At 40.7% G+C, this 21109-nt stretch overlaps 1 protein-coding gene across 2 annotated transcripts in view; it reads left to right on the top strand.

Annotated features, from left to right (window-relative positions):
• MAP3K20 (mitogen-activated protein kinase kinase kinase 20) overlaps positions 1-21109 on the top strand; it is a 132712-nt gene that overhangs the window by 18098 nt on the left and 93505 nt on the right. For both annotated transcript variants that reach the window (XM_048484851.1, XM_048484852.1), the window contains exon 2: positions 5831-6021. In XM_048484851.1, the coding sequence (XP_048340808.1) occupies positions 5863-6021 (159 nt within the window). In that variant the 5' untranslated portion in view covers positions 5831-5862. The remainder of the gene's footprint in view (positions 1-5830; positions 6022-21109) is intronic.

The following is a 21109-nucleotide window of genomic DNA, read 5'->3' as shown; positions in this document are numbered from 1 at the left end:
GTACACATGAAGAAGTATTTACATATATACACAGGAGATGTAGTGTAGTGTGTCCCCCCTCTCCTCCTTGATACCAGGACATCAGTGTGCAAATTCAGCCTGTAATGAATTAGATCAATATATTGATACTGATTCTACTGTTTCCCGGTTGCAGTGGAACAAATATTCTACCATCAGCCATTCAAGCTCAGTCATGGTACATATGTCAGCCTAACTTTAACCTAGGGAGTGCAGCAACCTTACAATGCTGTTAGCCTGATGTGCATCTGTTGAAGCACACTCTATGTTGGCCACATGAAAACATCTGACCATAATAAATCTATTGTCTTTAAAGAGCCACACATACAGTCTTTACTGCGTGACTCCACTACAACCCACAGGATTTGACTGCATTGTCATTAATATTTGACAGTACAACAATGTCACATTGTGCATTTAGTTTTAGTTTGTGTTAGAGTGCTACTTGCCTTCTCTTATAAGAATAGTTTGGATCCCATTCAAAGATTATGTATGCTGTCCTTTCGCCAATAATAAAACCAAGTTGTCCTTTTAATTCTTGATTCCTTGACTAGATTTTTCTTCTTGGGTGTTCAACCAACAAATGAGAAGCTGAGAATACTGCGTGCAAGTCTGTCTTCTCACAGGAATAGACAAAACAGAAAATGTACAGGGGTGTTCTGGAGCTTCCGGGCTGTATGGCTATATTCCAGTAGCATTTTCTCCTGACGTTTCGCCTGCATCTGTGGCTGGCATCTTCAGAGGATCATAGGTACTGTTGCCATTGCAATAAATGAGGAAAAAAAAGGCCAACAGATGATCTTGGGGAAAGAAAAGAAAGTAAGAGAGAAAGTTTTAGCTGTGTCCAGCTTTTCACCAAGGCCTACTTGCATCCTAGATAGTTTCAATTACTGGTATAGCTCTTTGCACTGGAGACGGCACTATAAAATCTAAAATGGGTCCACAACTGATTTGTCGCTGGTAGACACTTTTGGAATTCCGATACAGCGTGAAGGGCGCCACAACAAAATGACTATCACAGTTCATGGAGCCACTCATAAAACAACTTCTGCAGGGGGCAAAACCACACACACAAACTGGAAAAGCTCAAGTGTAGGGGAGAAGAGGGATAATTAAAACATACATTGAGATGGAGGCGTGAGAGAGAATAAAACAAACACTGGTGGTCGCTGCCACTGAAACAGTGTTATTACTCTACATCGCTGATCATTTAGAGGCCAACTGGGCCCCACTCGTTTTCTGAAAACACGGGTGGGCACCGAGAAACTTATGGGATACCATGACTTCCATTGGCACTATGTCAGAGAAACCTGATTTATAGCTACACATGAGCTATGTAGAAATGGCACAGGTACAGGTGGAGAAGGTGCCAAAGATTATGTGAGTTAATGGAAACAGAGTAGGCTGGTGGCACCTGCTCCTGTAAATACAGCTACAATACACAGAAATGGCAAAAAATACAGAATAGGATATCAGAATGTTCTGATTGCTTTGTAGACATTATCCCCTTTGTCAGCATTACCTTTGTGGTTTGGGAGCTGCTAAAACTAGAACGTCTGTGGCCTTCATGGTGCGGGAATGTCAAAAACCATACTGGTGCTGATGATGCAGCTCTCTCCTTTTCATCCGAGCCATGTCCTGCAATTTCTCTGTTTGCTTATTGCTGTGATTAGAGTTTTGGATTCTAGGTGAGTCAACTGAAGCTGAACCCAGTCAGTTTATACAAGGGAAATTCCATTAGCTTTAATAGCTGTGTGACTAAATTTAGGCATGTACATCAGTGATTGTGACACAGTTTCACATATAACAGTGCTCTCATTTAATTTGCTTATGAAATATTGCAGCAATGTAAGCGTTTGATCGGAAATCCTCCTCTGGAAATCTTTTTCTGACCCTCACACTTCCTAGGCATTACCCAAGCCCCTGTGAGTCAACTTCAGGCCCTCCATTTTGTAATAAAGATGATTGTTTTGGAAGTGAAGGAGAGTACAGTTCCTGTGTATCAAGCATACTAGTACTCCAGGAGACAGTAGAGCTAGCAAGGTGGATAGGTAAGTTTCTTATGGATCCTTCCTTTGCTTCAGTTTTGCTGCTCTCTCTTTGTTTACCCAGAATGCTATTCTTAGGGACTTTCTTCCAATTTTGTTTTTCTGTTTCTTTGTCTAACCTCTATGAGGCCAAGATGTTCTCTCAGCATCTCTCCATCCTAGCTTACATAGGTAGCTAGAATATATATTCTTCTTTGCCTACCATAATATGGAGCCCCTTAAAAATAAAACAACTAGCCTTGTGGGAAATCTGTTTCTAAACTCTGTTCCTAAAGGCAGCATCCCAATTCGCTGTGCAAACCAACGCTGTACAAACCAAAGCGAACAATATAGGCTGCTGTGTGTCTATAGCAATCATAAACTCACAAAACAGTAATATCTTTGTATGGGTGTGGGTGTTGAGCTTCCAGTGTAAGAAATGTTTTAAAAACAATAGCTTAGACATGCTAAATTATATTAATAAATGGGGTGCTGTCTGGTTTCTGGGCTGTATGGCCGTGTTCTAGCAGCATTCTCTCCTGACGTTTCGCACCTGTGGCTGGCATCTTCAGAGGATCTGATAGTAGGAATGGAAAGCAAGTGGAGTATATATACTGTGAGGTCAAAAGGTGAGGCCATCTGAATAGAGTAGCCTGGCATGTGAGTCACAAAGAAGTCTGTAGCATGTGAGTAACAATGACAATAGCAAGGTCAATAGGTGAATGCATCTGAATAGAAGTATCCTGGTCTTTGTTCCCTTTGATTGCTATTGTCTATAGTTGTCCTGTGCGTGTGTGGAGCTGATTAGTCACTGTCTTGATTCTAAAGTTTTTCAACACTGGCAGCCAAATTCTGTTCATTTTCATTGTTTCTTCCTTCCTGTTGAAATTGTCCATGTACTTGTGAATTTCAATGGCTTCTCTGTGTAATCTGACGTAGTGGTTGTCAGAGTGGTCCAGAATTTCTGTGTTTTCAAATAATATTTTGTGTCCAGGTTGGTTTATTATGTGTTCTGCCATTGCTGATTTTTCTGGCTGAAATAGTCTGCAGTGCCTTTCGTGTTCTTTGATTCGTGTCTGAGCACTGTGTTTAGTGGTTCCTATGTAGATTTGTCCACGGCTACATGGTATGCGGTAGACTCCTGCAGTAGCTAGAGGACCCCTCTTATCCTTTGCTGAACATAGCATTTGTTGAATTTTCTTGGTGGGTCTGTAGATTGTTTGTAGGTTATGATTCTTCATCAGTTTTCCTATGTGGTCAGTGGTTCCCTTGATGTATGGTAAGAACACTTTCCCTCTAGATGGCTCTTTATCCATACAGCCCGGAAACTAGACAGCACCCCAGTGATTCCGGCCGTGAAAGCCTTCGACAATATATTAATAAACATTTCTGTTATTTGCAATGATATCAGAACTCTTAGCTATGTGTTGGTGTTTCATTGCATTGTACTGGAATTTGGACCTGATGTCAGGGAACAGGTTGTGGCTGTGCCTTATCTTCTTATTCTTCAAAATGTTGCTTCATTTATTTGTTTTAGCACAACTCCCAGATATTTAAAATTTCTAGAAATTTTGAAACCAGTGGGGTGAGTCGGAAGTGATTTCTTTTTTGAGAGGGGAAATGGAAATTTGGAGGAAAGTTAAAATATACATTACTTGTTTGCTTGTTCATCCTAAACTAATCTTTGCTACTTTAACAGCATGAAATATGTCATTAATAATGTAGTTCACCTACAAAATTGTACTGTTTGGCATATTTAGAAAAGTTAAAGGTATAAATGCCTTAGTTTTTTGCAAGCAAAAATTGCAGATGCATCCTGTACTATGTAGAAAGGTGGGAGAAAGCTACAGACTGCTGTATCTTGTACTACTTGGCCTTAGTTTTTGCCGCCTGAGATAAAAAAAGAAAGTTAAAAATATAAAACAGAAGTGTTGTAATAAATAAAAGAAATGAATTATTGAAATAGAAACCGTCTGTTACAGTCAGCCGTTATAGGACTAACAGTGTATTTTGATATCAAGTTAAATGTTACGGTCAAAAAATGTTGAATAATTCACTAGTGTATTATTCTATGCATTGCAACATACTGAGTACACAATTAACCTTTGTAAAGTTGTTACCATGACCTTGAAAATATTGTGTATGTGTATACGAAATACAGGAATTGTAATTATCTAATATTATGCATTGTCTTACATAAAAATCTCCATACTATACATTCTTTGTCCGTAAAAGAATTTCACTTGTTCCAAACCAGTGGGAAAATGGGAAAAACTCAGTTTTTTTCCCCCTGTTTTCCCTTGGGCTTTTACATCTCTAATAACTTCCATCAGTTGACATTAACATAATGTGTGAAACATTTTCTGGTCTCCTGAAAACAATCATACCTTGTATTCCCTTCATCTACTGGAGCAAATTCAAGTACTCAGTAGTGGTAATGTAGGTGCAACACATGTTGTGGGATATTTCTGAAATAAAAGGGTACGAAAAGATCCCTGTGCACATGCTGCTAAATATATATATATTTAGCAGCACGTATATATATACATATATATCTGCAGAATCATGCCAGACTTCCTACCAGAGTCCATTTGGTGTTGTGTAGCTGTGTTGCTTGTGATTATAGGGTTTGGGGGAGGTAAAAAACCCTTTTGTTGAATGTATAGTAAAATCTAGTTTCTGTGAGTCTGGGGTGCTGTGTGGTTTCTGGGCTGTATGGCCGTGTTCTAGCAGCATTCTCTCCTGACCTTTCGCCTGCAACTGTGGCTGGCATCTTCAGATCCTCTGTTCCTAAAGGCAGCATCCTCTGAAGATGCCAGCCACAGATGCAGGCGAAACGTCAGGAGAGAATGCTGCTAGAACACGGCCATACAGCCCGGAAACCACACAGTACCCCAGTGATTCCGGCCGTGAAAGCCTTCAACAATACTGTGAGTCTGTTTCAATGATTTCTCCCTGCAAACATATCTTCATATTGCTGTCAACTTGAGTCTGCCATATGGATGTTCATCTGGTTCACCATTTGGTCACAGGCTGGACTTCTCAAGTGATCCACTGCAGACAATAGCTTTTAAGATAATTCGAAGAGTCTCATGAATTACAGCTTTAAGGGGAGAATGTTCTGTTCCACTCTGAGAAATATGATATTATCTCCTATAACTATAAAAAAAGCCTTTTCTTGGAATATGCATGGTGTTTTTGTTATATTGCAAGTTGCAACCAAGATAAATTACTGTGTGCTTGCTGTTGAAGGCATAACTAAGCCCTTCTGGAAGAGACTTGGGTTTATGCCAAGTTTTGTTCCATCCGTATATCAAGTGCTCCTGCCTTAGGGAACATTCACAGGCTAAGAGAGGTTGGTCTGGAGAGATCTGAAGTAGTCTTTGTGCCAGAATGTTCAGTGGCTTAGGTTATGTGTATATTTCTTGAGAAGTGATCACCACATGGATATATTGCATATCCCAAATTCCAGAACTACTTCCTAGGCAAGCTAACAGTTGCATTCATGTTTCCCTTTTGACAGTGTATGTCACTGTAAGAGAACTGGTCTCATAAACATAGCCTTTTCCTGAGATTCTCCAGCATTTGAAAAAGAGAAATCCTGGTAATTTTCTAGATGTTTCTAGCTTCAAGGATCTGAATAGAATATGTACTTGGTGTGAGTGTTCTAGTGTATCGTCCCCATCGGATCTTGTTAGTTTCACTGTGTTCTGTGTGATAATGCAAAGCTAACAATTAATTGAACTGTGACAGTATTAATTAGATTTCCCCCTCTCTTTCTACAGATTTCTGTCGTGGAGTATTTTGTCATTATGAGATGACGTCTCTCAGTGCCTCATTTGTGCAAATTAAATTTGATGACCTGCAGTTTTTTGAAAACTGTGGTGGAGGGAGTTTTGGGAGTGTGTATCGAGCCCGATGGATATCTCAAGAGAAAGAGGTGGCTGTAAAGAAGCTACTTAAAATAGAAAAAGAGGTAAGTGCTTCTTGAACTGTCAGAGATTTCCTGTTAGTAAATTCACTTATGTCGTTTTGATTAAACAACTTGAGCTATTTTCAAACTTTTGCATGCTGGTAGTGCAGTCAGAAATTCAGCGTATGGCTGGTTGCAGGAGAGTCAGAATTATGTTCTTTTTGTGATTTCAAGATGTACACGTATCAAGTAAGATAACTCTCTTATGCTAAAATAGTGACAATCCAGAGCTGTTGCCTTTTTAAAAAATCGCAAACTGATTTTTCCAGGTTGTTGCATGCTCAAAATCAAAAGTAAGATTGTAACCTAGACGTACAGAGTTTAAGTTAATTAAAGCTGTATTTATAGACATGTGTTGTCATGCTAAACGGTATTCTCAGTGTGAATATGCTATTCTGTTTTAAAGCAACATTGCTCACTAGAAGAACTTTGCTTCTACATAGTTAGCAAAATACTGCACACTCATGGAATAGGTTTGAATGAGATGAGGAGTATTTTCTTCTGCGGAAGACTGGATTATAATATCCACTGATTTTTACGGGACTTTCTTAAGTAAGGATGTACAGGAGGTTTACAATCCTGTTTGCAATCTTTGATCTGAATATTATGTAGGATTGCTGATTATGGACACGACCTTTAACGGTGATTGATTGGCCACAATCCTGTTCACGCTTGCTAGGGACTGGCTCCCATTGAACTTAATGAAATGGACAGGGCAGTCCTGGGGGGTGGGGGCTGCGGCAGTAATTGCAGCACAACTGTTGATGGCACAGCTGCACTGTCTTGGCAGCTCAGCAGAAATGAAACTGACATGACGTCAGGTGGGGAGATCAGGTGGCGGGGCAGGGACATCAGGCAATGGTGCGGGAAAAATAAACCAGGTTTGCTCCTGTTGTGTTTGCACAGGAGCAGACTCAACGTAGGATTTTGCAAAAAGATCGCCATTTTAGCAGGTTTTGAAAAAAACAGGATAAGGGAAATATCGCGGGACAAACTCAGTTTAGGACCAGGAACTGTGTGAACTTCTTGGTGAAACCGCGATATTTTCCTTGCTCTACCTGGGATATGTGGACCATGTGGAATCGGCCTAAGAGGTTTGCTGTGCAGTATTGCCTCTTAAGAGGTTTGCTGTGCCAAAAGCGAATCTCCCCTTGGTCACTGTGAAATCCTCCTATGCAGCACAATGGGCTTTTTGCTGGCCTAAGTCTGCATTGGCAAAAAGGGGTATTCCCAGGCTAAAAGGACTCAGGAAGCTGACTAAAGCTGGCTCCTAGGGTGGGCTCCTGCACCGGAGAACCACTTTTAGCACCAGCGTGGACTGCTGGTGCTGTGGCTGCGTCAGCAACCAAGTGTCATGCTGCTACATGACTCCCCAGCATCAGCATGTGTGCCTGCGCCAGCATAAGTTCCCCTTACTCTGTCTCGTCCGTGGTTTCAGTCTCCCCCCGCCCCGGATTGCACTGTTCTTGGTAAACATGCACAAGATTGGACTGTACATCGACTATGAAAATAAATGAAGTAGCAAGTGAGATTACACTTTTGCATCAGTGAGTCCAATTGATTTGTCTCAATGAGGGAAACGATGGTTTAAGAAAGAAAAAAATCAATATAAAATTTTATACCCAATTAAGTACGTATTACTGAGATCAACATTGCATTGTGTCTGCTTAACCCACAAAAAGCTAGCCTGGTCTCTGACGTGCGATAGAAATAATATTTGCCAAATCAATATTTGAAATGTCTGCAAAAGACATCCTGTTATCCATCTGTGTTAGTGGCTTTAGTCATACGCATACTTTTCACAATTGCTGTTTAGATTTTTTCAGGGACAAAGAACCAGTGTTTTTAGTGTTCTGTTTTTCATCAGAATAGGTCAGAGAGCAAGAAACCTGGCCTGGTTTTACAATATTCAGTTATATTTTAATTGCATGTACATTTTGAGGCTTCACGGTCTTTCACATGCTTATTTTGAAATAAGTCTTATTAAAATCAGTGGGATATTCAGAATGGCCTGTGATTCTTAACGTTCCTGCGTGGATTTCTTCTTAGCAGACTGCCATTCTCACTGTCTTCCATTTTACCTTCAATGTTAGATTCTTGCTTCAAATATCTGCTACCTGCTGACCTAAATAGTCTCAGTTGCCCTGCATGAGTCAATCTTAAAGTTCTTTTATTATTGGTTGTAATTTATAGTGGTTTATAAAGATTGTTTTGAGTAACTTCAACCCATCTCTGCACACATGATCAGATAGGGGTTTTTATTTTAAGATTATTGCAATTCTGCAACAATTCATTTCCATAAATATACTTTTGGCACATCATTGTGAGTATAGAGCATTTTCTATCTTGGAAACATTTAATTAAAATCTTTTGTTTGCTGTTTGAACCGGCAAATAAACCCGTTCTAGTCATGGAGATTTGACTTGGTTCCTCTGTTAAGAGTTTCACACATTAATCATGCTTCTACAGTGCACTTAATACCTGTAACATCTGTGTGCAAGTTTAAATAGAACATTTTTGTGAGGCTGAGGTGGCGGCATTTTTGGTAGTTTATTGTGAAATATTCAGTGCTAATAATGTATCTTTATGTACATAATTTTTAGATATTTTTGCTTTGCTTTTTGGTAACAAAAACATCCACATCGTAGGTTGTAATCAAAATACTGGCAACAGGTTCAGATGAGTATTTTATACATACCTTTACTATTTGTATCCCACCGTTTTTCCAGTGAGCTCAGTTTAGCATTGTGAGGGCTATCTGATTTTATTCTCCCAATCAGTCTGTGAAGTAGGGTAGAACTGGTGGCCAAAGCCACCCAATTAGTTTTATGGCTTAGTGCAGATTTTACCTTTCCCCACATCCAAACTCATCTTGCTAGATCATATTGGATCATCAGTTGTATTAAGAATTAAAAACGGATGCAGAGAAAATACATTCAAACCAACTGATACTGCAAATGAAACCAATGAACCACAGTGTGGGTAATAAAATTACTTGATTATGTAAATTTCTGGTTTTTTATATGTCTGATAATTTCGTCTTTTGGATAGAAAGATCTGATTTCTTTAAATGTTCCTCGGATGTCAGCCCCAGGAGTTGAGGAGGAATAGTTTTAATTTATATGGTCACAAGTATGTAGCCTGTTCCTCACATTTTTGAAGAAGCAGCTATCAGTCACAGCTTTGCACTGGATTAGGCATTGTGCTTGACTTTGAAGACTCTCTGCATTCTTCACTAGTTAGCTATTACAGTGAGGAAACCGAAGTTAGCACCCCCTCTAGGGCATAGTTCAAGATGCTGGTTTCAGACTGGGAAGTCTTAGTTAGGATGTTGAAGTTGAACTGGAAATCTCTTCATCACAGTGCCCAGAAAAGGTGGAAGATGTCTGCTTAAATATGGGCCAAAAATACATAACACATTTGTTTGCTAGATGACTCTAGGTTTCCCAAACTGAACTTGTGAGCTACAGGAATGTCATTTTAAACATCAGAAGGATTGTTTTTCTGGCTTGAACTGCTACCTTGAGGGGAGGGGGAAGAATCTCCCCCCCCCCCCCCGATCCCCTCCCCGGCCATTTTCAGACATTGAAGCAGTACACTATTTTGTAAATAATCTCCCTGGGAAGACTGAGGGAGGCAATTTAAGACAGAAAAACAATCCTTCTGATCTTTAAAGTAACATTTCTGCAGCTGACGTGTTGGATTGGGGAAACCCAAAGTAATCTAGCGAACAAATGTGTCATTTTTTGACCCTTAGTTACCTCCATCTATGGATTCCTCTTTCTTGCTTGTAGACCAGAATTTGTTTTCCCCATTCATGCTGTAGAGACCATATCGCTTTCATGTTGGCTTTGATGATGACAGAAAGCAGATTTTCTTCCCCTCCCACATAGCATCATGGTGTTCTTGTGCCTCTTCCAGCTCTATCCCAGCCTTCCTCCAATCTTTTCTAAACCTACTTTATTACATTCTCTTAGGAAAGATAGTGGCAAAACCCAGATGTCTGTTGTACGGATGGAGAAGTCTGGCAGGCAACATTCTGCCAGCCCCTGCCCACTGAAGTGCTTTCTATTCATTTGTTTTTTAACCAGTAAATGACAAATTGCTGTAGTGTTATCATAACATTATAGCGATCTGTCTCTGAGGTCCTGAGGTTGCAGATTTCCTGTCTATCCCTTTTTATTGCAGAGGCATGCATAATGATGTATCAGTTTCCAGTTTCTGATATTGCAGAATGACATAGCGATTGTGGGCAGACCAGTGCAGGAAAAATGCAGGGAAACCCACTTGGCAGCTACAGTGGCAAACAGGAAACCTCATAGAATCATTATTGCATGTTATATAGTAATGGAGCAGAACATTTACAGCTGGATTTCTCAAAAAAAATTGTGGCTCACAGGAGCAGGTAGGAGGAATGCATGCACAAATAATTCAGAAAACCAAATAGGAAAAAAAAACAATTGAAAAAATAGAATGAACATTAATAAATGGGACCAGAATAAACTGTACATGACCCCTTTTCTGTCATTATACATAGACATATTCTTTGCGCATGCTGTTTATAAAGCCACTTAACTCATTGCTATGGCATGGCAGGCAGGCGTGCGTTTCCTTCTGGGAGGTTTGTTGAAACGTTGCTATTAATTTCTTTTACGTGCTGTTTCCTATCCGAAAGTCAGATTTTGGTTAACTGAGTACACGAACCATTTTAATTTTGCTAGATTTTTGTCCAGTAGCAGCGTAGAGGCCAACAAGATTTTGGAAGCGTAAGTTTTCAAGGGTCACAAACTCCCTTCATCAGATAGCCTTATCTCTTAAGAGTTCTTATGCCGAAAATCTTGTTAGTGTCTAGGGTGCTGCTAGACTCGCATCTAGCTTCTCTACTGCAGATCAACACAGTTATCTTCTGAAACTATTTTAATTTTGCTTTTCATGCAGACAGCATTATCTTTGTCCTGAAACCTGGCTGCATTTCTTTAAAAGAAGCAATTCAAATGGAAACTGAAGTCTGTGGGGAAAAAAGCACTGCATTCCTTCATTCTTGCATTCCTTCTTGGTGTGGAGAAAGTTGAAGCAGCGGTAGCGTTTGCAGTGAATATTTTGTGCTAATGAACAAAGGGGAAATAGTTAACTAAAGGCTGTTAGCTTGGTAAGGATGTGATGCTTTAGAATACAGAAGGAAGAGTGCAAGTTTAAAAACTCACCTTTCTTTAAAAAAAACTCTGTATATAGAAACTAGAATGTCATGGGAGAAGGCTAAGCTATAACTTTTCTATCTGAAGGGCTACCTCTCTGCAGGCTGGGAGTTCTTAATTTAGAGGAATATTCAGTATCATGTTCTGAAGTAGTATAGACCAAGAAGGATTTGCCTGTGTGTTTTTGTCTAAAGTTATTTATTTGTTTATTTATTTGGGAGGCTCCAATGCTGCCTCAGAATCCTGTTCCAAATGGCTTACAATTAAAATAATAAGCCATCAACATGAAAACAACAAACCATTACAACAATATCAAGGACATAAACAGCCTATATTATAACTACCCATAAATGAGATCTTATACTGGAAACAGACTACCGTACTTAAAAATATGAAAAGATAACACTTTAAATAAAAGCCCCGATAAAATTTGGCCTGATAATCGAAATGGCATTTAAGTAGGCACCAGGTGAGTTTCAAGCACCAGGGTGTTCCAAAGGTGAAGTCCTACCTCACAAAATGTCCGTATTAATTGTTTCTCAGGGCCAAATCGCATGTTAAGTTGGCCATGGGCTCATCCTGTGGCTGCCATTTTACAGAAGAATGTGACCATTTAAAAATGACATGAGGGTCCAATCCTGATCAGGCTGACGATGTGGGTAGGCAGTCTTGTTCCCCTCCCCCCCAAAGCCTTTTCAAGTACTGAAACAGCTATGTTCCCCCCCCCCCCCCGGCAACCCAGGGGCTGGGCTCAGGATTAGCCCTTTGCAGCATTTTTGAATGATCAATTTTCCCCCCATAAAATGGTGTCACTTGTGGTTGTTTTAATGTATAATTTAACCCTCAGAATTTCAGGGGCAAATTACGTTATACAGTTTTCCATGATTGTGCTGGATTTCCTGACCTGACTTTCAATCAGTCAGTCACACACCAGCTGTGAGTTTTCTGTAGGGAAGTCAGTATTCAAACATATGGTGGCTTCAATAGGATAAGGTGACAGACAGTGTGTGGGGCAAAAAGGTTTCTTCCAGTCCCCTGGGCCATTTTCCTGAAGTGATGCTGGAGGCGCAGTAATTTCCCTGTTGGGGAAAAGTATAGTCGGTATAGAAGCAGCCCCCAATCCTCTGAGACTGTTTTGGGTTGGTAAATAGCATGCAGGGAAAGCTAGAAATCTTTTCTTCCCACAAACTGTGGTCCAAATATGAACTGAGTCTCCACACACTTGGGAATTGAGTTCCCAGCAAGGCGCTTGCTGTTGACATGTGATCAACTGAAATTCTGGCTGAGGAACCCAGCTGCAACTCATGGAAAACTGTAACATATAGTTTAATCCTCGGTTGAGTCTGTTCTTCTGTTTATGCGTTTTGTATTAAAAATAGTGTGATACCTGCAGGACTTAGTGCTTTATTATATATTGCACATGCTTTATTTAAAGCGTTTTTTAAAAGGTTAACTGTTTGCTCCAAATACTTCACCTGCTACAGTCCTCATTGGGAACTCACGGAATAAAATCTCAGCTTATTGTGAAAAAGTTCTGTATTATTTCCAGTGAGGACCAGAGCATGTAATGTCCCTTGAGTTAGTAATTACCTACCCCATAACATTATTTTTGCCCTATTTTTTAAGAATGGTAAAATGCTTGGTAGTTCTATTCTAGTGCCTGTTTTTGGTAGAATTATTAATGCAGTCGTATTCTAATTATTATTATTTCCCTTCATGTAATCTTTTTTTTGGTCTGATAAAAAAAACGCACCAGTGAACATACTTGTAAATTAGGGGAAACAGACATTACAAAAGTCAAATGGAATCATATTGTACAGGAACACAACTGAAGGACTCATAAAAGTTCCTCCGTCCTGACGCTTTACCATTTCAGAAGTGCATGAAGAAACTTTCCTTTTTAAGAGGCTGGCATAAACATTTATAAGGAAACTCTGAGCACCTGTTTATCTTAGCTTGGCACTGCACAGACACACAGAAAACTACCGCTAGGTTTGCTCTGGCATACATATAAGCGGACCACGAATATTGCTGTACCAGTACACGAGTGCCTAGACAGGATGTAATATAAGAACAATGATGTCAACTTGGTATCATTAAACATGAATGCTGTCTTTGCAGTGATGCCACAACAGCATTACAGACTTGTGACACTAGGGCCTATTTTTCCAGTGGATTTCCCTCAGTGATGTGGTGTTATGTGATTGCTTCTAATAGTTGCACAAATTAGTTCTCTCTTTAACCTTCATTTTTATTTTGTGCAGTTACTGCCTTGGCACATTTTTCAGCTTTATGTACTTTCTCCTTCTGGTATGGTTTGGATTTATAATCTCTTTCTTCAGTCCCAAGTTTGTGCTAGTTCACCCGCATGCACGAGGGAAACATGGATGCAGTGTGTCAGGGGATTCTGAGATGGATTCTGAACAAAGTAGAGTTAAACTTTACGGAAAATATATGAGCAGGTATCTGCAATGAGTGGGCATACAAATGCAACAGTGCAAATTCAATCATTAAAAAAAAATCTCTAGCACAGTGTGAAAGAAATTATAGCTAACGTCCCCAAAATACGTGCACTTCCATTAAGAAGAATAAGAAGAAGAGTTGGATTTGTATCCCCCCTTTCTCTCCTGTAGGAGACTCAAAGGGGCTTACAATCTCCTTGCCCTTCCCCCCTCACAACAAACACCCTGTGAGGTAGGTGGGGCTGAGAGAGCTCAGAAGAACTGTGACTAGCCCAAGGTCACCCAGCTGGCGTGTGTGGGAGTGCACAGGCTAATCTGAATTCCCCAGGTAAGCCTCCACAGCTCAGGCGGCAGAGCGGGGAATCAAGCCCGGCTTCTCCAGACTAGAATGCACCTGCTCTTAACCACTAGGCCACAAGGTTTGGGTTTTTTTTTGCATAATGGAACAGGAAGTAAAATGCCAGTCATTGATAGGACGTAGGATATGATGCAGTCTGGTATATATCTTTGCATGCTTTTCTGTAGCATCACTTGAAACACTGTTAGTCCAAGCACAAGCCAAGACAAACAGCAAAATCATTAAACAGCTACTCATCTAATTAGTGTAATTGGGAATATAAATATCACAGACATGATACCTTCTTGGAGTAGGCGAATCAGCCACAAATCCCCTTTGTTGGTGTGAGGGAGGAGTACATTGAGAGTTGCCAGCTCCAGATTGGGAAATATCTGGAAATTTGGGGAGTGGAGACTGAGGAAGGTGAGATTTGGGGAGGGTGACTACATTGAAGTAAAATGCCATAGCGGTCATGCCAAAGTGGTCATTTTCTCAAAGGAATGCCAAAGTGGTCATTTTCTCAAAGGAAACTGATCTATGTTGCCTGGAAATGCCTTGGGAGATCTCCAGCTGCCGCCTGGGGGTTGGCAACTTTGTGTACATTAAATGTGTGTAGGTGAGTGGTCAGTAATTCTAAATGTAGATATTCAAAAGACTGAAGTTACTGTGTGGACCTATGAATGGCAGCCTGGAGTTTAGGCGATGATTCGTACTTTATTCCTTCTGCCATTTTTTTAATTCCCAAAGAACCCTTGTTTTAACAACGCAATAATGAGTTTACTGTCATCTTTGTAGAAAAATACTGTAAAAATATAATGGTTTTCCTTGGGTAAGCAGGCTCTCAGTTCTCTTGCTGAGCAAGATTTGGAGTGATTTTATCTGAGAAAGCGTCACTAAACACTGTGATTTCTGAGCCTTTGGTGTCTTTCCACATATTCCGCTTACTCCTGATTTTCTCAGCTGTTGATCCACAAGCATCAGATTTGGATTCTATTTTATTTCTGCCTTTCCTGGCACAAGCCTGTGTTCGATTGTTCAGCGGTCCCAATTTTTCTCCATATCATTTCTGCTGTGAAGTTGGTTTCTTGATTCCACACACAGCCAGATAATCAAGAGTTTCCTGGAAGGTTGCTGGGCATCAGTGGCGTTGTAGTTGGTGGCATCACAGCACTTACCCCAGTTCACAAGAATGCTGAAAAGATAGCGTTTCATCCCCTCCTGCAAGGCATGACAGGTGATGTCACTGATGTCATTTTTTTTGCCACACCTGCACTCTAGCAACACCATGTTGGTGGATTAGCCTCTTCACCCTATTGCATGATAGGTCATATTTTTTTCCTGTCACATGTTTTTCAAATTATACTTTCACGATTGGCTGTTTTGATTTTTGGAAAAATAGTCACCAGTGGGACAGTGGGATTCTTTGCGTGATTATTAACAACTGGAAGGAACAAACAATAGTTGCTGCAGCCATTTGAAGTAAGCCATTTATAAAACCTGCAGTTAAAACATTAAGTGTGCCATCATTACCATCATCCAGGCACCATCCCAACATTACTACACTATTGGTGTCAGAATTATTTGGTTAGAAGCTGGAACGATCGGTCAGCCCCCTTGAAACTCGGCAGTGGTGAGCCGCCACTCACATGGAGGCTTCCCAGTGGTGTGGGGAGGCGTGAACAGTTAAAAGCCTCCCTACCACCGAGAATCGCCCATTGAGCTGGATGGACTTACATCACCTTTTTGGTGGCGTAAGTCTGAGGCCCAGGCCACCAGCGTAACTCCAGCAGAAGGCTGGGAGGAACTGACTAATGTGGGCACCTCTCCTGCCCCCCTCGCTTACTGACAGCGGTGGCAGGGGCCCTAAGACATTGTCCAGGATGATGTCCCAATGCTAGGGAGCACACGGCAGCCACATGTTGGTACAATTGCTCCTCTGCCAGGGCAAGTGTCCCAAGGAGGATAAGAACATAAGAACATAAGAACATAAGAACAAGCCAGCTGGATCAGACCAAAGTCCATCTAGTCCAGCTCTCTGCTACTCGCAGTGGCCCACCAGGTGCCTTTGGGAGCTCACATGTAGGATGTGAACGCAATGGCCTTCTGCGGCTGTTGCTCCCGATCACCTGGTCTGTTAAGGCATTTGCAATCTCAGATCAAAGAGGATCAAGATTGGTAGCCATAAATCGACTTCTCCTCCATAAATCTGTCCAAGCCCCTTTTAAAGCTATCCAGGTTAGTGGCCATCACCACCTCCTGTGGCAGCATATTCCAAACACCAATCACACGTTGCGTGAAGAAGTGTTTCCTTTTATTAGTCCTAATTCTTCCCCCCAGCATTTTCAATGAATGCCCCCTGGTTCTAGTATTGTGAGAAAGAGAGAAAAATTTCTCTCTGTCAACATTTTCTACCCCATGCATAATTTTATAGACTTCAATCATATCCCCCCTTAGCCGCCTCCTCTCCAAACTAAAGAGTCCCAAACGCTGCAGCCTCTCCTCATAGGGGAATCCACCAGTCTGGCCACGCACAGCCTCTCCTCATAGGGGAATCCACCAGTCTGGCCACGCACAGCTCCCACAAGTGGATTCAGCTCCCACACTTCGGATGGAGCCATAACTATATTTTGTGATTCTGTTTCTATATAATAGTGCTCTATTGCTAGTGCGACTGAGGGGTTTTTTTTGGTAAAAGTAGAAAAGGCAGATAATACTGGAAAGCATTTGGGAGAAGGACTGTGGAGCATGCTCAGGAATTATTCTACAGCATTACAAAACATTGGGGTGATGCTGATAACGCAAGAAAGTTAGGCAATGCATTCCCATTAGCCTTGTATCTCTAGGTTCTTCCTGCTAAAAAGGAGGTAGCAAGGAGGGAGGGGTGAGCAGGCAGCAGAAGTTTGGATGTGGGCGTGGGCACCAAGGGGTGGGAAGGGGGCGGGAAATGAAGGGAGAATTACACCTGGTGAGTGAAGTTGACTCAAAATCACCTTGAAGAAAACATCAGCATAAAAGTGCCCCCCAAAAACCTGAGGAAAAAGCAACAAGAAATCAAAGTGACTCCTAAAGGAATGAAAAAGCATGTGGGAAGAACCTCCCGATGCAGTTGGAGAATGGAACCACCAGAAACCACATGAGCTGAAGAACTCTGTCACTGCCTTCACCACACTGATGGGGATGTTAGTGGACCTTTTGTTTAATCTCAGCACTTTTCCAGGCTGGTCACCCCTTCATTCACTCCCTGAAGATGAGGCTAGCTAAAATCTCAGTATTCTCCTTTGATTCTCTCACCCATTGCTAACCTACTGGCTCCTGAAGGTAATGTAATCTACCTCACACAGGATACCCAGTTTTATCTCTATCTGATCCTTATATTTTTCTATGTATCTGGCTGAACCCTAATTGATAGTTTGACCCAGTTCCACTTCTAACCACCCCGTTCTCCTCCCAGACGATCCAGCGCCCCCACTAGTTGTAGGAATTTACATTCACCCCATGGGATCAGAAAGTGACTGTGAACCCGAAGGATGGAACTGGAAGCTGACCATCACAGCTGGACTACAGACTGTTCCCCCCCCCCCCCCCCCGCCTTTACTCCCTCTACACCTACCCAATTGGGCAAGTGGGGATTTGGGAAAACTATTGGCATCAACTTCGTTTTGAGGGTTTGCTTTTCCCCTGGCAGCATCCATTTTGTTGCCAGGGGAAGCACATAATTAAAAAAAAATTTATTACAAGATTACATTCAAAATAGGAAGAAGTCAGAAGGTATAAGGAGTGGCTAGTAACTCTTGTCATGCAAAGAAATGCATCCTAAATGGCAGGTTTTGGCCACAAAACAAAACAAATTCTTACGGGTTCAAGGTTTTCTGGCAAAGTAAAGTTATAAAAGGTTCCCTGATGTAACTCTTGCGCCCATGATATTTGGATTAAGAAGACACATATTTCTAGAAGGGAAAGGATGGGAATTTTATCATTGGAACCTGGAGAGGAATTTCTAACCAGGATACAAGTAAGAAACATAATCTAATATCTATAATCTAATATCTATAATTTAATCTTTGAGTGATTACTCAAAGTCCAATGTGCAGTTTGCTCTGATTAGGGTTGCCCTTGAAGACAACCCAGAAATTGCAGCTGGTTTGGAATTAAGGAGTCCGATCATTGTCTGCCAGTTTATCTGTGAGTTTGGTTCAGGGAGATGGCTATGACCTTTATGGCCCAATCCACAAGGGGGGGGGGGAATCCTGTGGAGGCAGTGCAGTAGGGTTGCCAGTTTCCAGGTGTTGACTGGAGATCTCCTGGAATTGCAATTGATCTCCAGTCAACAGAGATCAATTCACTTGGGGGGAAAATGGCCATTTGTGGACTATGGCATTATACCCTGCTGAAGTCCTTTCCCTCCCCAAACCCAGATGTCTCCTGGTTCCACCCCCAACATCTCCAGGTATTTGCCAACCTGACGATGACAAACTTAATTATAAGCAACCTTGAGCTAAGACGAAAAGTAGAATATAATTGCTTTAGAATATAAATACATAAATGATGTCCCAGTTTGCTGCTGTTTTGGAGGACCTCAGCCACAGTTAGTCACCACAATTATTTGGTAAGGGCAGAGGTTGCTCCCAAGATACACCTGTGAAGCAACACTTTTTCCCCTCTTCTGTCACAGAAGATATTAGTGACCACCTAGAGATCTTGCACTAATTTGAACGGCTCACAAATCAGTAAAAAAAAAAGTGCCAATGACACATTGAAATAAACACAGAACCTCTCTCAGTATATTTGTTACCTTTTCCCTATGGTAACGATTGTGTGCACGCTAGACCACCATCAGCCATGTTTTGAATAGAGTCCCCAGGGGCAAATAATGACTGCACATACCCTGTGTTTAAGACAATCCTAACTTCTGAGGCTTTCCAGGTTCCAATTAAAGAAAAATAATTTCTTTAACTGTTACAACTGCAGAACGAAGCTTGGATATATAATACAGTGTTGATCAGTCTTAGGGTCAAGCTAGCTGATCATCCTTGGTTTTATGCCATGTAAATAGTAATTACCGGAAATAATTTGTTAGTTTACTTTTTTTAAATGGACAGAATAAATCACTCTTAAGACCACTGAAATCAGCAGACTTAAGCATTGCCCAACTTTATATTGGATTGTGGCCAAAACGTATAGATGCACGATAGCAGAAAGAATTTTTTTTAAACCCACATGTATGCTTCGTGTGATCATTTTTTATTTTTAATTGCAACCAAGATACTGTGGAAAGAGGGTATGTTCTACTGATGAAAAAATTATTGGGTAGCAGGAGGAAAGTCTTGTGGAATAAGTGACAATAAACACTGTCACAAGACTGCCATTAATTTTTTAAACCAGCAGCAACATTTTTTTCCCTCTTTTAACTGGATAGTTTGATTTCTCCTTGTAGTTTTTTAAGGGGGACATGTAGATAGCTGTTCTTAAAAGGCATGGCTAATGGGTTTCTGTATGCTCTTTCGCATGTCTAAATCCTATTCTGTCTAGCTCTATCAGTGTTTAGAACTGCTAAAAAGAATAGGCTACAGAGACCAAGACCTTGCAGTTTCTGCCCCCTTCCAATTACACATTCCTCCTAAACAGTACAAAGCAAAAAATACCTTTTCTTTATGAACCATAAACCAGTTTCCTCTCAGTCTTAAATTGGCATTTTGGACTTAACGTTCACTAGCACTACTGAAGAATCTCAACAGAAAAAGAAGGAAACAGAGGGAGGGAAAGAAAGACGAGCTCCCAAATGACAACCTTTTGAATAGTCCAAGTTCAATCCTTAAAACAAAAAGTGTTTTTTTCCAATAATGTACTCCACAGCCTCTCACCTCTCATCCTGAGAAACATGAAAGACGAAGTAAAAGAGATGACCCAAATCACAGAGTTCCTTTGATAGGAGAAATTCAGCTGTTTTGAACACTTACAATCAAAGGAAGTGGTTTCCCTAATTATATGAACTATGTGAAAGCTCTCAGAATAGCTTTTCCACCCCAGGATTCCTTTCACTTTAGAAGTTTGCATAAAAGCTCACATGGAGAATCAGATGCAAACGTGTTTGATTCAAATTTTATTAGGCAGAAGTGTGCGCACGTTCTTATAGCTTGGCTTAACAGCTGGCTGGAGTCGGTCCACAATCAGATTGTGATGGATATATTTCTGTCCCAAGGTTTTGTAAAAAAATTTCCATTTTCAGGTTCTATTGCCAGGCACCCCTTTTAAGAGAATTGTGGCAGTCATATTGAGAAGGAGTCTCTTTGATTATGAGCCTTTTAAAAGTGAAGATTCTCTCCTTCGTCCTGACTGGGTTACGGAGGATTCTATAGGACAAAACTTGCACAAGTCAAACTACGCTATAAAGTTAGAATTCAGTTAATTCTTTGAACAATATGAAAGTCTTTCTGTTGGCCATTGGTGACCGTACATTTTGTTAATGTTGTTTCTGTACAGTAACATTGTTTTTTCTATGTTAGACAATGTGTGTCAAAAGCGCTCGTGAGTTTTATTGCTATCACACAATTATATTATGTTAATTTTTCAAGAGGGGGCATTTTTGTACGGAAACCTTTTTCCATATTTATAATATTTAATTCTGTCTACTTGCTGTCTAGTTATTTTAATGCTGTCTAGTTATTTATTTATTGAATTTTTATTTATGATGACACCGTACGGTTTTCAAGGCATGCAATATTCAGAGGTTGTTTGCAATATTTTGTGCAATAGCCTCCGTGTAGCATTCTGTGACTTCCTTGGTTATCTCCTCACTAAGTACTAACTATGGTTGACTCTGCTTAGCTTGAGAGCTGACGAGATCAGTCTAACCTGAGCTATCCAGCCCTATATTATTTTAACATCTAATTATTCATCCTGTGTCTTGTTAATGCTTCTTGTAACTTTCCTTATTTCAGGAGTTAAAATTTAAAAGCTTCGGTGGCGGAGAGCATATTTTTCATATGTTGCCACAATTATGACACATCACGACAAAGCTATTGTGATTCAGTTATGAATGAATGTACTAGGAAGATATGCTGAAGTAGCATTTGGGTGCCTCTGATACTTCCTTGGGT

The sequence above is a fragment of the Sphaerodactylus townsendi genome, linkage group LG02 (assembly GCF_021028975.2).
Source record: "Sphaerodactylus townsendi isolate TG3544 linkage group LG02, MPM_Stown_v2.3, whole genome shotgun sequence".
Lineage (NCBI taxonomy): Eukaryota > Metazoa > Chordata > Lepidosauria > Squamata > Sphaerodactylidae > Sphaerodactylus > Sphaerodactylus townsendi.
This window is presented reverse-complemented; position numbering and strand designations above follow the sequence as displayed.